General features: G+C 44.2%; 1 protein-coding gene across 3 annotated transcripts in view; it reads left to right on the top strand.

Moving 5' to 3' along the window:
* The first annotated feature begins 500 nt into the window (after positions 1–500).
* The window catches only part of LOC112252179 (SPRY domain-containing SOCS box protein 3), a 32,423-nt gene continuing 15,690 nt past the window's right edge, over positions 501–17,233 (top strand). Inside the window, exon 1 of one of the 3 annotated variants that reach the window (XM_024423206.2) lies at positions 501–1,079. Coding sequence is in view for 2 of the 3 variants with exons in the window: in XM_024423216.2 (XP_024278984.1) it covers positions 1,441–1,466 (26 nt within the window). In the remaining variant the exon portion in view is untranslated. Of the gene's footprint in view, positions 1,080–1,117; positions 1,467–17,233 lie in introns of those variants that run through there. The other 2 variants (XM_024423216.2, XM_024423197.2) reach the window with 2 other exon arrangements.

The following is a 17,233-nucleotide window of genomic DNA, read 5'->3' as shown; positions in this document are numbered from 1 at the left end:
TTGGCCGAAATTCTGCAAATTTTATCATTGATGAAGCATTTGATTCCCATACAGTTTTATGTTTCCAAAACTAAAATCTGTAGCAAAACCTCGTTTTGATATGTGTTTTTTAGGAGTGTTTGGCGAATTGAATTACTGCACACGCGCAGTGGGCGTTCCCTTATGGAAATAAATGCTAGAACACGCCAATAGGATTTCCGCAGCTGGTGCTTTGCTCTGCCCACTTTTATTTTTTCATTTTACTAGGCAAGTCAGTAAATAACAAATTCTTATTTTCGACAAGAGCCTAGGAACAGTGGGTTAACCGCCTTGTTCAGGGGCAGAACGACATATTTGTACCCTGTCAGTTTGGGGATTCGATCTTGCAACCTTTCTGTTCCTGGTCCAACGCACTAACCACTAGGCTACACTGCCGCCCACTCGGATTAATTTATTCCCATTGGAAACGACAGGCTCTGGTCTATCTTGGGTTAGTTATAAAAAATCTTTGGATTGAGGTTGGGCAGAAACTGCTTCGCCGATAGAAATCCCGCTTCAGGCGATGTCGGGGGCGACGCTGGCGAGCTAAAGAAATGCGTAGAAACACCGCATCGGGTTGACGGACGTCTCGCGCCAAACTGCGCACGTGCAAGCCTTCAAATCAAAGGCACTCCTTATTAACTATAAAGTCATTTGTGACGAAAATGAACACGTGTCAGTTTCGCACTTTCATGATGTTGGAATAATAACGTGTTGAACTACTTAAAACATTGTTAGAATCCAGGTTGTGCCTTTAGATTTTGAGAAAAGTAAAAACGAAGGAATACTTTTTGACGTATGTCATTGAAGTCTCAAATCCGGCCTGGTCTGTTTGGCAAGCGTTTCCGGAAGTCTCGCGATGTTGCGCCTCGGTTTAGAAACTCTGTCATAGAGAGTGACTTAAGCTAGTTGGCCGACTAGCATGTTAGTAAAGAAAGTACTTCGCTGCAAATGTTTCAAAAAGATATTGGCCTATATAGTCCTGTGGCATTTAACGAAGACTAAGCGTTTATTTTTAAGTGTCGGACAGGATACGGACGGCTGGTAACGTTACAATACAGGTACATTAGCAATCGCGCTAACGCTGTCTAGCCAGCCAACTGTAACTAGGTACTTGCAAGCTAGCTAACGTCAAGAACAATAACATGTTGTCGGAGAAAGGTTAAACTGTAGATATGTAACTAGTTATGATGCATATTATTTCTTACATTTTTGCCATGATGTAAATGTTTAGGCCTTGACCATGTAGGCACAGCTAGCCCGTTGACGTTAGTTAAATTGAAAACGTGTTGCAGCACTGTTGGGGCTGTTCGCGAGCCAGCTAGGCCCAAAACGTACCAGACGAGATGATTGATTGTATGATCTAGTCAGTAGCCTAGCCTACATATTTGCGTCGCTTGGTCACTTAGTTTAAACAGATGGATGGTTATTTTATGCACAGCAACTAGGTAAGTAACATGTAGCTAGCTAAAATCTATGCATGACAGTTGATGGTACGTGAGGTGTATAGAGAGACGCAGGGTTGCCAGGTGAAGTTAAAATGTCGAGCCCATGACCACTCAAAGCCAACCCAAAAGGCTCGGAAAAACTAGTACACACTTTTTTTTGACAGCATGGGAGGAGTTGCCATATCTCTTACAATAAACCATTTTCCCGTAACGTTGAGTATCAGAGTTCTGTCCTACTATCCAGGTCTGTACCCAAACAATTTGAACTTCAAATCAAATCAAATCAAATTTTATTTGTCACATACACATGGTTAGCAGATGTTAATGCGAGTGTAGCGAAATGCTTGTGCTTCTAGTTCCGACAATGCAGTAATAACGAAAAAGTAATCTAACTAACAATTCCCAAAAAAAACTACTGTCTTATACACAGTGTAAGGGGATAAAGAATATGTACATAAGGATATATGAATGAGTGATGGTACAGAGCAGCATAGGCAAGATACAGTAGATGATATCGAGTACAGTATATACATATGAGATAAGTATGTAAACCAAGTGGCATAGTTAAAGTGGCTAGTGATACATGTATTACATAAGGATGCAGTCGATGATATAGAGTACAGTATCAACGTATGCATATGAGATGAACAATGTAGGGTAAGTAACATTATATAAGGTAGCATTGTTTAAAGTGGCTAGTGATATATTTACATCATTTCCCATCAATTCCCATGATTAAAGTGGCTGGAGTAGAGTCAGTGTCATTGACAGTGTGTTGGCAGTAGCCACTCAATGTTAGTGGTGGCTGTTTAACAGTCTGATGGCCTTGAGATAGAAGCTGTTTTTCAGTCTCTCGGTCCCAGCTTTGATGCACCTGTACTGACCTCGCCTTCTGGATGACAGCGGGGTGAACAGGCAGTGGCTCGGGTGGTTGATGTCCTTGATGATCTTTATGGCCTTCCTGTAGCATCGGGTGGTGTAGGTGTCCTGGAGGGCAGGTAGTTTGCCCCCGGTGATGCGTTGTGCAGACCTCACTACCCTCTGGAGAGCCTTACGGTTGAGGGCGGTGCAGTTGCCATACCAGGCGGTGATACAGCCCGCCAGGATGCTCTCGATTGTGCATCTGTAGAAGTTTGTGAGTGCTTTTGGTGACAAGCCAAATTTCTTCAGCCTCCTGAGGTTGAAGAGGCGCTGCTGCGCCTTCCTCACGATGCTGTCTGTGTGAGTGGACCAATTCAGTTTGTCTGTGATGTGTATGCCGAGGAACTTAAAACTTGCTACCCTCTCCACTACTGTTCCATCGATGTGGATGGGGGGTGTTCCCTCTGCTGTTTCCTGAAGTCCACAATCATCTCCTTAGTTTTGTTGACGTTGAGTGTGAGGTTATTTTCCTGACACCACACTCCGAGGGCCCTCACCTCCTCCCTGTAGGCCGTCTCGTCGTTGTTGGTAATCAAGCCTACCACTGTTGTGTCGTCCGCAAACTTGATGATTGAGTTGGAGGCGTGCATGGCCACGCAGTCGTGGGTGAACAGGGAGTACAGGAGAGGGCTCAGAACGCACCCTTGTGGGGCCCCAGTGTTGAGGATCAGCGGGGAGGAGATGTTGTTGCCTACCCTCACCACCTGGGGGCGGCCCGTCAGGAAGTCCAGTACCCAGTTGCACAGGCCGGGATCGAGACCCAGGGTCTCGAGCTTAATGACGAGCTTGGAGGGTACTATGGTGTTGAATGCCGAGCTGTAGTCGGTGAACAGCATTCTCACATAGGTATTCCTCTTGTCCAGATGGGTTAGGGCAGTGTGCAGTGTGGTTGAGATTGCATCGTCTGTGGACCTATTTGGGCGGTAAGCAAATTGGAGTGGGTCAAGGGTGACAGGTAGGGTGGAGGTGATATGGTCCTTGACTAGTCTCTCAAAGCACTTCATGATGACGGATGTGAGTGCTACGGGCGGTAGTCGTTTAGCTCAGTTACCTTAGCTTTCTTGGGAACAGGAACAATGGTGGCCCTCTTGAAGCATGTGGGAACAGCAGACTGGTATAGGGATTGATTGAATATGTCCGTAAACACACCGGCCAGCTGGTCTGCGCATGCTCTGAGGGCGCGGCTGGGGATGCCGTCTGGGCCTGCAGCCTTGCGAGGGTTAACACGTTTAAATGTCTTACTCACTTCGGCTGCAGTGAAGGAGAAACCGCATGTTTCCGTTGCAGGCCGTGTCAGTGGCACTGTATTGTCCTCAAAGCGGGCAAAAAGTTATTTAGTCTGCCTGGGAGCAAGACATCCTGGTCCGTGACTGGGCTGGGTTTCTTCCTGTAGTCCGTGATTGACTGTAGACCCTGCCACATACCTCTTGTGTCTGAGCCGTTGAATTGAGATTCTACTTTGTCTCTGTACTGGCGCTTAGCTTGTTTGATAGCCTTGCGGAGGGAATAGCTGCACTGTTTGTATTCAGTCATGTTACCAGACACCTTGCCCTGATTAAAAGCAGTGGTTCGTGCCTTCAGTTTCACACGAATGCTGCCATCAATCCACGGTTTCTGGTTAGGGAATGTTTTGGTAGGTTCGTTGCTAATTTGGGAGATTGACATCTTCAAGTTTAGTTCTAATGAACTGCACACCGTATCAGCGTGTTCGTCAATGTTGTTGTCTGAACTCTGAAGATAGATGAAACATCTCCCAGTCCACGTGATGGAAGCAGTCTTGGGTGTGGAGTCAGCTTGGTCAGACCAGCGTTGGACAGACCTCAGCGTGGGAGCTTCTTGTTTTAGTTTCTGTCTGTAGGCAGGGATCAACAAAATGGAGTTCCATGGTCCTTTTCCGAAAGGGGGCAGGGATGGGCCTTATATGCGTCGCGGAAGTTAGAGTAACAATGATCCAGGGTCTTTCCACCCCTGGTTGCGTGTTATGCTGATAAAATTTAGGGAGTCTTGTTTTCAGATTAGCCTTGTTAAAATCCCCAGCTACAATGAATGCAGCCTCCCATAAATCGTTTCCAGTTTGCAGAGAGTTAAATAAAGTTTGTTCAGAGCCATCGATGTGTCTGCTTGGGGGATATATACGGCTGTGATTATAATCGAAGAGAATTCTCTTGGTAGATAATGCGGTCTACATTTGATTGTGAGGAATTCTAAATCAGGTGAACAGAAGGATTTGAGTTCCTGTATGTTTCTTTCATCACACCATGTCACGTTGGCCATAAGGCATAGCCCCCCAGAGGGACTTACCAGAAAGATGTTTGTTTCTGTTCACGGAAACATGCGTGGAGAAACCCGCTGGCTGCACCGCTCGGGCGTCTCTCCAGTTAGCCATGTTTCCGTGAAGCAGAGAACATTACAGTCTCTGATGTCCCTCTGGAATGCTACCCTTGCTCGGATTTCATCAACCTTGTTGTCAAGAGACTGGACATTGGCAAGAAGAATGCTAGGAGTGGTGCAAATGTGCCCGTCTCCGGAGTTTAGAATGACCAGAAGACCGCTTATCGTTTCCCTCTTTTTCTGAGTCGTTTTTTTTTTGGTCGCTGCATGTGATCCACTCCGTTACACTGGTTGTAAGGCAGAACACAGGATCCGCATCGCAAAACATATTCTTGGTCGTACTGATGGTGAGTTGGAGGCTGATCTTATATTCAGTAGTTCTTCTCGGCTGTATGTAATGAAACCTAAGATGACCTGGGGTACTAGTGTAAGAAATAACACGTAAAAAACAAAAAACTGCATAGTTTCCTAGGACTTCCGACGATATAAGGCGGCCATCTCTGTCGGCGCCTTTCGGAAGGACATGGAACTTCTACTTTTAAAAATTCACCTCTCTAAAAACAAGTCTCCCACGCTGCCGCCTGCTATAGACCACCTCTGCCCCCAGCTGTGCTCTGGACACCATATGACTGATTGCCCCCCATCTATCTTCAGAGTTCGTGCCGCTAGGCGACCTAAACTGGAACATGCTTAACACCCCAGCCATCCTACAATCTAAACTTGATGCCCTCAATCTCACACAAATTATCAATGAACCTACCAGGTACCTCCCCAAAGCCTTAAACACGGGCACCCTCATAGATATCATCCTAACCAACTTCCCCTCTAAATACACCTCTGCTGGGCAAGGTGTCTGGTAACATGACTGAATACAAACAGTGCAGCTATTCCCTCCGCAAGGCTATCAAACAAGCTAAGCGCCAGTACAGAGACAAAGTAGAATCTCAATTCAATGGCTCAGACACAAGAGGCATGTGGCAGGGTCTACAGTCAATCACGGACTACAGGAAGAAACCCAGCCCAGTCACGGACCAGGATGTCTTGCTCCCAGGCAGACTAAATAACTTTTTGCCCGCTTTGAGGACAATACAGTGCCACTGACACGGCCTGCAACGGAAACATGCGGCCTCTCCTTCACTGCAGCCGAAGTGAGTAAGACATTTAAACGTGTTAACCCTCGCAAGGCTGCAGGCCCAGACGGCATCCCCAGCCGCGCCCTCAGAGCATGCGCAGACCAGCTGGCCGGTGTGTTTACGGACATATTCAATCAATCCCTATACCAGTCTGCTGTTCCCACATGCTTCAAGAGGGCCACCATTGTTCCTGTTCCCAAGAAAGCTAAGGTAACTGAGCTAAACGACTACCGCCCCGTAGCACTCACATCCGTCATCATGAAGTGCTTTGAGAGACTAGTCAAGGACCATATCACCTCCAGCCTACCTGACACCCTTGACCCACTCCAATTTGCTTACCGCCCAAATAGGTCCACAGACGATGCAATCTCAACCACACTGCACACTGCCCTAACCCATCTGGACAAGAGGAATACCTATGTGAGAATGCTGTTCATCGACTACAGCTCGGCATTCAACACCATAGTACCCTCCAAGCTCGTCATTAAGCTCGAGACCCTGGGTCTCGATCCCGCCCTGTGCAACTGGGTACTGGACTTCCTGACGGGCCGCCCCCAGGTGGTGAGGGTAGGCAACAACATCTCCTCCCCGCTGATCCTCAACACTGGGGCCCCACAAGGGTGCGTTCTGAGCCCTCTCCTGTACTCCCTGTTCACCCACGACTGCGTGGCCATGCACGCCTCCAACTCAATCATCAAGTTTGCGGACGACACAACAGTGGTAGGCTTGATTACCAACAACGACGAGACGGCCTACAGGGAGGAGGTGAGGGCCCTCGGAGTGTGGTGTCAGGAAAATAACCTCACACTCAACGTCAACAAAACTAAGGAGATGATTGTGGACTTCAGGAAACAGCAGAGGGAACACCCCCATCCACATCGATGGAACAGTAGTGGAGAGGGTAGCAAGTTTTAAGTTCCTCGGCATACACATCACAGACAAACTGAATTGGTCCACTCACACAGACAGCATCGTGAGGAAGGCGCAGCAGCGCCTCTTCAACCTCAGGAGGCTGAAGAAATTTGGCTTGTCACCAAAAGCACTCACAAACTTCTACAGATGCACAATCGAGAGCATCCTGGCGGGCTGTATCACCGCCTGGTATGGCAACTGCACCGCCCTCAACCGTAAGGCTCTCCAGAGGGTAGTGAGGTCTGCACAACGCATCACCGGGGGCAAATTACCTGCCCTCCAGGACACCTACACCACCCGATGCTACAGGAAGGCCATAAAGATCATCAAGGACATCAACCACCCGAGCCACTGCCTGTTCACCCCGCTGCCATCCAGAAGGCGAGGTCAGTACAGGTGCATCAAAGCTGGGACCGAGAGACTGAAAAACAGCTTCTATCTCAAGGCCATCAGACTGTTAAACAGCCACCACTAACATTGAGTGGCTACTGCCAACACACTGTCAATGACACTGACTCTACTCCAGCCACTTTAATCATGGGAATTGATGGGAAATGATGTAAATATATCACTAGCCACTTTAAACAATGCTACCTTATATAATGTTACTTACCCTACATTGTTCATCTCATATGCATACGTTGATACTGTACTCTATATCATCGACTGCATCCTTATGTAATACATGTATCACTAGCCACTTTAACTATGCCACTTGGTTTACATACTTATCTCATATGTATATACTGTACTCGATATCATCTACTGTATCTTGCCTATGCTGCTCTGTACCATCACTCATTCATATATCCTTATGTACATATTCTTTATCCCCTTACACTGTGTATAAGACAGTAGTTTTTTTGGAATTGTTAGTTAGATTACTTGCTCGTTATTACTGCATTGTCGGAACTAGAAGCACAAGCATTTCGCTACACTCGCATTAACATCTGCTAACCATGTGTATGTGACAAATAAAATTTGATTTGATTTGCTGTCTTCAACCAAGATCTCAGCGATCACTGCCTCATTGCCTGCATCTGTAATGGGTCAGCGGTCAAGCGACCTCCACTCATCACTGTAAAACGCTCCCTGAAACACTTCTGCGAGCAGGCCTTTCTAATCGACCTGGCCGGGGTATCCTGGAAGGATATTGATCTCATCCCATCAGTAGAGGATGCCTGGATATTTAAAAAAAATGCCTTCCTAACCATCTTAAATAAACATGCCCCATTCAAGAAATTAAGAACCAGGAACAGATATAGCCCTTGGTTCTCCCCAGACCTGACTGCCCTTAACCAACACAAAAACTGAATTTCAATAAGCATTTTTCTACGGCTGGCCATGCTTTCCACCTGGCTACTCCTACCCCTGTCAACAGCACTGCACCCCCAACAGCAACTCGCCCAAGCCTTCCCCATTTCTCCTTCTCCCAAATCCATTCAGCTGATGTTCTGAAAGAGCATCTGGACCCCTACAAATCAGCCGGGCTAGACAATCTGGACCCTTTCTTTCTAAAATTATCTGCCGAAATTGTTGCCACCCCTATTACTAGCCTGTTCAACCTCTCTTTCGTGTCGTCTGAGATTCCCAAAGATTGGAAAGCAGCTGCGGTCATCCCCCTCTTCAAAGGGGGGGACATTCTTGACCCAAACTGCTACAGACCTATATCTATCCTACCGTGCCTTTCTAAGGTCTTCGAAAGCCAAGTCAACAAACAGATTACCGACCATTTTGAATCTCACCATACCTTCTCTGCTATGCAATCTGGTTTCAGAGCTGGTCATGGGTGCACCTCAGCCACGCTCAAGGTCCTAAACGATATCTTAACCGCCATCGATAAGAAACATTACTGTGCAGCCGTATTCATTGATCTGGCCAAGGCTTTCGACTCTGTCAATCACCACATCCACATCGGCAGACTCGACAGCCTTGGTTTCTCAAATGATTGCCTCGCCTGGTTCACCAACTACTTCTCTGATCGAGTTCAGTGTGTCAAATCGGAGGGTCTGCTGTCCGGACCTCTGGCAGTCTCTATGGGGGTGCCACAGGGTTCAATTCTTGGACCGACTCTCTTCTCTGTATACATCAATGAGGTCGCTCTTGCTGCTGGTGAGTCTCTGATCCACCTCTACGCAGACGACACCATTCTGTATACTTCCGGCCCTTCTTTGGACACTGTGTTAACAACCCTCCAGGCAAGCTTCAATGCCATACAACTCTCCTTCCGTGGCCTCCAATTGCTCTTAAATACAAGTAAAACTAAATGCATGCTCTTCAACCGATCGCTACCTGCACCTACCCGCCTGTCCAACATCACTACTCTGGACGGCTCTGACTTAGAATACGTGGACAACTACAAATACTTAGGTGTCTGGTTAGACTGTAAACTCTCCTTCCAGACCCATATCAAACATCTCCAATCCAAAGTTAAATCTAGAATTGGCTTCCTATTTCGCAACAAAGCATCCTGCACTCATGCTGCCAAACATACCCTTGTAAAACTGACCATCCTACCAATCCTCGACTTTGGCGATGTCATTTACAAAATAGCCTCCAATACCCTACTCAACAAATTGGATGCAGTCTATCACAGTGCAATCCGTTTTGTCACCAAAGCCCCATATACTACCCACCATTGCGACCTGTACGCTCTTGTTGGCTGGCCCTCGCTTCATACTTGTCGCCAAACCCACTGGCTCCATGTCATCTACAAGACCCTGCTAGGTAAAGTCCCCCCTTATCTCAGCTCGCTGGTCACCATAGCATCTACCACCTGTAGCACACGCTCCAGCAGGTATATCTCTCTAGTCACCCCCAAAACCAATTCTTTCTTTGGCCGCCTCTCCTTCCAGTTCTCTGCTGCCAATGACTGGAACGAATTACAAAAATCTCTGAAACTGGAAACACTTATCTCCCTCACTAGCTTTAAGCACCAACTGTCAGAGCAGCTCACAGATTACTGCACCTGTACATAGCCCACCTATAATTTAGCCCAAACAACTACCTCTTTCCCAACTGTATTTAATTTTAATCTATTTATTTATTTTGCTCCTTTGCACCCCAATTATTTTTATTTCTACATTGCACATTCTTCCATTGCAAAACTACCATTCCAGTGTTTTACTTGCTATATTGTATTTACTTTGCCACCATGGCCTTTTTTGCCTTTACCTCCCTTCTCACCTCATTTGCTCACATTGTATATAGACTTGTTTATACTGTATTATTGACTGTATGTTTGTTTTACTCCATGTGTAACTCTGTGTCGTTGTATCTGTCGAACTGCTTTGCTTTATCTTGGCCAGGTCGCAATTGTAAATGAGAACTTGTTCTCAAAACTTGCCTACCTGGTTAAATAAAGGTAAAATAAATAAATAAATAGTAACTTGTAACTTGTAACGACATTAGAAGCAAAATTCGGGTTTCCTCTAAATAATAATAATTGCAAGTTATGACATTGCAACCTCTTAAGGATTGGACCCTTTAAAAAATCAAAATCAAATGACATACCCAAATCTAACTGCCTGTAGCTCAGGACCTGAAGCAAGAATATGCATATTCTTGATACCATTTGAAAGGAATATAACACATTAGATATGGTAAAAGATAATACAAATGAAAAAACATGTCGCCCCCCCCCATCTTTGAAATGCAAGAGAGAGGTCACAATGTATTATTCCAGGTAAAGCGTAATTCTGTATTTGCCAAATAACCATTGCATTTATGTTCAAAATGTTGTATCAAGATTGCCCAAATGTGCCTAATTGGTTTATTAATACATTTTCAAGTTCATAACTGTGCACTCTCCTCAAACAATAGCATGGTATTTTTTCACTGTAATAGCTACTGTAAATTGGATAGTGCAGTTAGATTAACAAGAATTTAATGTTTCTGCCCGTATCGGATATGTCTATGTCCTGGGAAATGTTCTTGTTACTTAAAATGTCATCCTAATCACATTAGCTCACGCTAGCTCAACCGTCCCGAGGTGTATGGTATATGGCCAATATACCATGGCTGAGGGCTGTTCTTAAGCATGACACAATGCAGAGTGCCTGGATACAGCTGTCAGCCATGGTATATTGGCCATATACCCCAAACCCCTGGGGTGCATTATTGCTATTATAAACTGGTTACCACTGTGATTAGAACAGTAAAAAGTAATGTTTTGTAATACCCGTGGTATATGGTGTGATGTAGCACAGTTTTCAGCCAATCAGCATTCAGGGCTCGAACAAGGTTTATAAATGTATATAAATCCCCTTTGCGCGTGTGCATAGCTATAGATAAATCCAACAGTAAATCTCTGAGCAAGAAATACTTGGATGAACATAAAAAAAACTGTTAGGCTATTTTCTGGCAATTATGTGCCAGAAATTAAGACTACAAACCATTATAAATGGCCCATTTGCAAGATTGACTTGTAATTTCAATAGGCATAGGCTACAGACTAAAATCTGGGTTTATGAATGCAATTACATTTTGCTGTAGTTTGCTTAGCTTAAGGCAGGTATCCTTTAGCCCCTGATAGGCCTACATCTCATTTCAGATAGTCTACAGTATCCTAGACAAGATGTAGGCAAGATATAAACTGAACGATTTAGCAGCTTGCTTAGTTCAAATTAAGACTAATTTATTAATGAAGAGTGAGGCGATTTCGCAATTAGAGGTGCTTGTTTCCCAACAGCCTGCTTGGGGCGGCAGGGTAGCCTAGCGGTTAGAGCGTTGGACTAGTAGCCGGAAGGTTGCAAGTTCAAACCCCCGAGCTGACAAGGTACAAATCTGTCGTTCTGCCCCTGAACAGGCAGTTAACCCACTGTTCCTAGGCCGTCATTGAAAATAAGAATTTGTTCTTAACTGACTTGCCTGGTTAAATAAAGGTTAAAAAATATATAGAAAAAAAAATAGGCTGCTGAGGATGGGGTCATAATTTCAATAATATGTATATGAACTGAATATGCTTGTCAACAACAGCCAGTGTTTATAAAAATAAATAAATAAATGTTTTACCTGTAGCCTAATCTGACAACTGTTACGTCAATCTAATGCGTTCATAATAATACAAGGCTACAACAACAAACTGTCGTAGGCTATTTATTAAATTGCTTTGCCAGGTCCAGGTAGGCTACACAAGTGACACACATTGATTTGCAATGACTCCAGTGATGTTGTCATTTCAACATATTTATTGTATGAAATGGCATATACAATGGCATATACATTTAATAGGCTACTTGATGGCCAGCAGAGGCAAATGTATAGTTCTACACATTTAGCCTAATGTCAGTTACATTGAGGACTTTTCTCCATAAGAAGAACCGCTTCCATTTCAAATTTCCACTCGGGTAGCCCCGGAGACCCAAGCATACATAAAGCGTAAAGCATACTTGATACCTTTTTCTTTAAGCAGTCAACATTAGAATGCAGTTTAAACCACCTCTGAGCAAATTTATGTAATGCACTCTAGTGTGTCCAAAGCCATTTTCAAGTGCTTTTGGAACCGGTTCTATACTGGTACCTTTTTGCATTGTGTTCTGGGGAGTATTAGGTGGAAGGGAAAGCTCTGGACACAATTCTGCTGGTTGTCTCTTTTACCCCCTTTTTCTCACCATTTTCGTGGTATCCAATTGTTAGTAGTTACTATCTTGTCTCATCGCTACAACTCCTGTACGGGCTCGGGAGAGACAAAGGTCGAAAGCCATGCGTCCTCCGAAACACAACCCAACCAAGTCACACTGCTTCTTAACACAGCGCGCATCCAACCCAGAAGCCAGCCGCACCAATGTGTCGGAGGAAACACCGTGCACCTGGCGACCTGGTTAAGCGTGCACTGCGCACGGCCCGCCACAGGAGTCGTTATTGCGCGATGAGACAAGGATATCCCTACCGGTCAAACCCTCCCTAACCAAGACGATGCTAGGCCAATTGTGCCTCGCCCCATGGTCCTCCCGGTCTCGGCCGGCTGTGACAGAGCCTGGGCTCGAACCCAGAGTCTCTGGTGGCACAGCTAGCACTGCGTCACCCGGGAGGCCCCGGTTGTCTCTTTTTTTTAAATGACTGCATGGAATGGATACAAATGCAAGGCAAATGTTAATGCTGCTGTCTGGACTCATACACAAGTATATTTGCCTCTCCTCACCACGCTTTGAGCAAACTGAAAAATGTATTGTACAAAATGTACATGTTCATATTTTCAAAAGACTCAAATGTAATTTTATTAAAGTTGTACACCAATATACTAGTCATTTGCTAATAAGAAGTATTTATTTGAATGTTCTATTATACTGCAGGCATACAACACCCTTCCTGACATGACCAGACAGTTAACAAAATGAACAACCGCTAACTAGGCACATCAAACATGAAATACAAAAATGTCACATTTTAACAACATACCTGCATGGAAGGGCTACAAATCCAAGGCAAACAATGCTGCCATCTGGACCGTCATAACTCAAGTATATTTGCCTGACAAAAGATGGTAAAGAATACCGTGAGAAAATCAGAGAACTCACACTGTCTGTACCTGAAAGAGACCCTCTCTAGCTGGGCTAGCCTTTCAAAGTTGCACTCAAATGATCCCCATTCACGCTAATATATATTCCTACAGACAGTAGTGCAACAAGACTGTTTATTTAAGATTTTTGTGCATTTGTGAAAATGTGCATTCAAAAGACAGATAAACATACATAAACACACCTTTCCTCATCACACTTTGAGCAAACAGGAGTAAAAGCATGGCTCCTGTTGATGGCATCACATCACAATTTAGAAAATAACTACAATAAAATAGTTATCTTGAAAGTAGTATACTTTGTCTCCATTGTTTCTTGATGTGCATCAGTTCTAGCATAATGTTTTATGGAAAAAGTGTTACAAATAGGTGTCTCCCTAATGACAGTCTAAATGGCCTACATTCAACTGGTAAAAAGTTGTCACAACGTGCACGTGTGCTGCTTTCTGTCCTCTCCCTCACATGATTTAGCCAATAACTGTAGTGTTCTCTTAACAAACAAACACACACACACACACAAACCTCTCCGGCCCTCCCCACCAATCACTCACTCAGCATCAGCCTGCCTCATTGCCTGACACTCAGCAACAGGCCACAGTGAAATATACAGCACCAGTCAAAAGTTTTGACACACCTACTCATTCCAGGGTTTTTCTTTATTTTTACCATTTTCTACATTGTAGAATAACAGTGAAGACATCAACTTTGAAATAACACATGGAATCATATAGCATCCAAAAAAGTGTTAAACAGATCAAAATATTTTATATTTGAGATTCTTCAAAGTAGCCACCATTTGCCTTGATGACAGCTCTGCACACTCTTGGCATTCTCTCAACCAGCTTCATGTCACCTGGAATGCATTTCAATTAACAGGTGTGCCTTGTTAATTTAATTTGTGGAATTTTGTTCCTTCTTAATGCGTTTGAGCCAATCAGTTGTGTTGTGACAAGGTAGTGGTGGTATACAAAAGATACAGTTGGGCAAAAAAGTATTTAGTCAGCCACCAATTGTGCAAGTTCTCCCACTTAAAAAGATGAGAGAGGCCTGTAATTTTCATCATAGGTACACTTCAACTATGACAGACAAAATGAGAAAAAAAAAATCCAGAAAATCACTTTGTATGATTTTTTACGAATTTATTTGCAAATTATGGTGGAAAACTTTTGTTATTGACCAAATACTTATTTTATCTCAATACTTTGTTATATAACCTTTGTTGGCAATGACGGAGGTCAAACGTTTTCTGTAAGTCTTTCACAAGGTTTTCACACACTGTTGCTGGTATTTTGGCCCATTCCTCCATGCAGATCTCCTCTAGAGCAGTGATGTTTTGGGGCTGTTGCTGGGACTTTCATGGACTTGCAACTCCCTCCAAAGATTGTCTATGGGGTTGAGATCTGGAGACTGGCTAGGCCACTCCAGGACCTTGAAATGCTTCTTACGAAGCCATTCCTTCGTTGCCTGGGCGGTGTGTTTGGGATCATTGTCATGGTGAAAGACCCAGCCACGTTTCATCTTCAATGCCCTTGCTGATGGAAGGAGGTTTTCACTCAAAATCTCACGATACATGGCCCCATTCATTGTTTCCTTTACACGGATCAGTCGTCCTGGTCCCTTTGCAGAAAAACAGCCCCAAAGCATGATGTTTCCACCCCCATGCTTCACAGTAGGTATGGTGTTCTTTGGATGCAACTCAGCATTCTTTGTCCTTCAAACACGACAAGTTGAGTTTTTACCAAAAAGTTCTATTTTGGTTTCATCTGACCATATGACATTCTCCCAATCTTCTTCTGGATCATCCAAATGCTCTCTAGCAAACTTCAGACGGGCCTGGACATGTACTGGCTTAAGCAGGGGGACACGTCTGGCACTGCAGGATTTGAGTCCCTGGCGGCGTAGTGTGTTACTGATGGTAGGCTTTGTTACTTTGGTCCCAGCTCTCTGCAGGTCATTCACTAGGTGTCCCCGTGTGGTTCTGGGATTTTTGCTCACCGTTCTTGTGATCATTTTGACCCCACTGGGTGAGATCTTACGTGGAGTCCCAGATCGAGGGAGATTATCAGTGGTCTTGTATGTCTTCCATTTCCTAATAATTGCTCCCACAGTTGATTTCTTCAAACCAAGCTGCTTACCTATTGCAGATTCAGTCTTCCCAGCCTGGTGCAGGTCTACAATTTTGTTTCTGGTGTCCTTTGACAGCTCTTTGGTCTTGGCCATAGTGGAGTTTGGAGTGTGACTGTTTGAGGTTGTGGACAGGTGTCTTTTATACTGATAACAAGTTCAAACAGGTGCCATTTAATACAGGTAATGAGTGGAGGACAGAGGAGCCTCTTAAAGAAGAAGTTACAGGTCTGTGAGAGCCAGAAATCTTGCTTGTTTGTAGGTGACCAAATACTTATTTTCCACCATAATTTGCAAATTAATTAATTAAAAATCCTACAATGTGATTTTCTGGATTTGTTTTTCTCTAATTTTGTCTGTCATAGTTGAAGTGTACCTATGATGAAAATTACAGGCCTCTCATAATTTTCAGTGGGAGAACTTGCACAATTGGTGGCTGACTAAATATTTTTTTGCCCCATTGTAAGCCTATTTGGTAAAATACCAAGTCCATATTATGGCAAGAACAACTAAAATAAGCAAAGAGAACAACAGTCCATCATTACTTTAAGACTTGAAGGTCAGTCAATCTGGAAAATTTCAATAACTTTGGAACTTTCTTCAAGTGCAAAAACCATCAAGCGCTATGATAAAACTGGCTCTCATGAGGACCGCCACAGGAAAGGAAGACCCAGAGTTACCTCTGCTGCAGAGGATAAGTTCATTAGAGTTACCATCCTCAGAAATTGCAGCCCAAATAAATGCTTCAGAGTTCAAGTAATAGACACATCTCAACATCAGCTGTTCAGAGGAGACTGTGTGAATCAGGCCTTCGTGGTTGAGTTGCTGCAAAGAAACCAATACTAAAGGACACCAATAAAAGTAGAGACTTGCTTGGGCCAAGCAATGGACATTAGACCGGTGGAAATATGTCCTTTGGTCTGATGAGTTCAAATATGAGATTTTTGATTCCAATTGCCTTGTCTTTGAGAGACGCAAAGTAGGTGAACGGAGGATCTCTGCATGTGTGGTTCCCACCATGAAGCATGGAGGAGGTGTGATGAGGTGGGGGTGCCTTGCTGGTGACACTGTCTGTGATTTATTTAGAATTCAAAGGCACATTTAATCAGAATGTCTACCACAGCATCCTGCAGAGATAAGCCATCCCATCTGGTTTGCTCTTAGTGGGACTATCATTTGTTTTTCAACAGGACTATGACCCAACACACCTCCAGGCTGTGGTAAGGGCTATTTGACCAAGAAGGAGAGTGATGGAGTGCTGCATCAGATGACCTGGCTTCCACAATCCCCCGACCTCAACCCAATTGAGATGGTTTGGGATGAGTTGGACCGCAGAGTGAAGGAATAGCAGCCAACAAGTGCTCAGCATATGTGGGAATTCCTTCAAGACTGTTGGAAAAGCATTCAAGGTGAAGCTGGTTGAGAAAAGGCCAAGAGTGTGAGAAGCTGTCATCAAGGCAAAGGGTGGCTACTTTGAAGAATATAAAATATATTTGGTTTAACACTTTTTTTGGTTACTACATGATTCCATATGTGGTATTTCATATTTTTGATGTCTTCACTACATCTACAATGTAGAAAATAAAGAAAAACCCTTGAATGAGTAGGTGTGTCCAAACTTCTGAATGGTACTGTATATTTTTCTAAGAGAAATGCCATGGTGGCTGCGGTGCAACTTAGAAATAGCCCAAAAACCTGCAACCATGGCCAATACATTTTCACCCACAACTTAGGTTATAAAGTAGCCAAATATGGCGGGAAAACCGTGAACATGGCAATGCTGCAGAGAAGGAAGATGAAACATCCTCTCTGGTAATACTTGACCGAAT

This window comes from Oncorhynchus tshawytscha, linkage group LG01 (assembly GCF_018296145.1).
Source record: "Oncorhynchus tshawytscha isolate Ot180627B linkage group LG01, Otsh_v2.0, whole genome shotgun sequence".
Lineage (NCBI taxonomy): Eukaryota > Metazoa > Chordata > Actinopteri > Salmoniformes > Salmonidae > Oncorhynchus > Oncorhynchus tshawytscha.
This window is presented reverse-complemented; position numbering and strand designations above follow the sequence as displayed.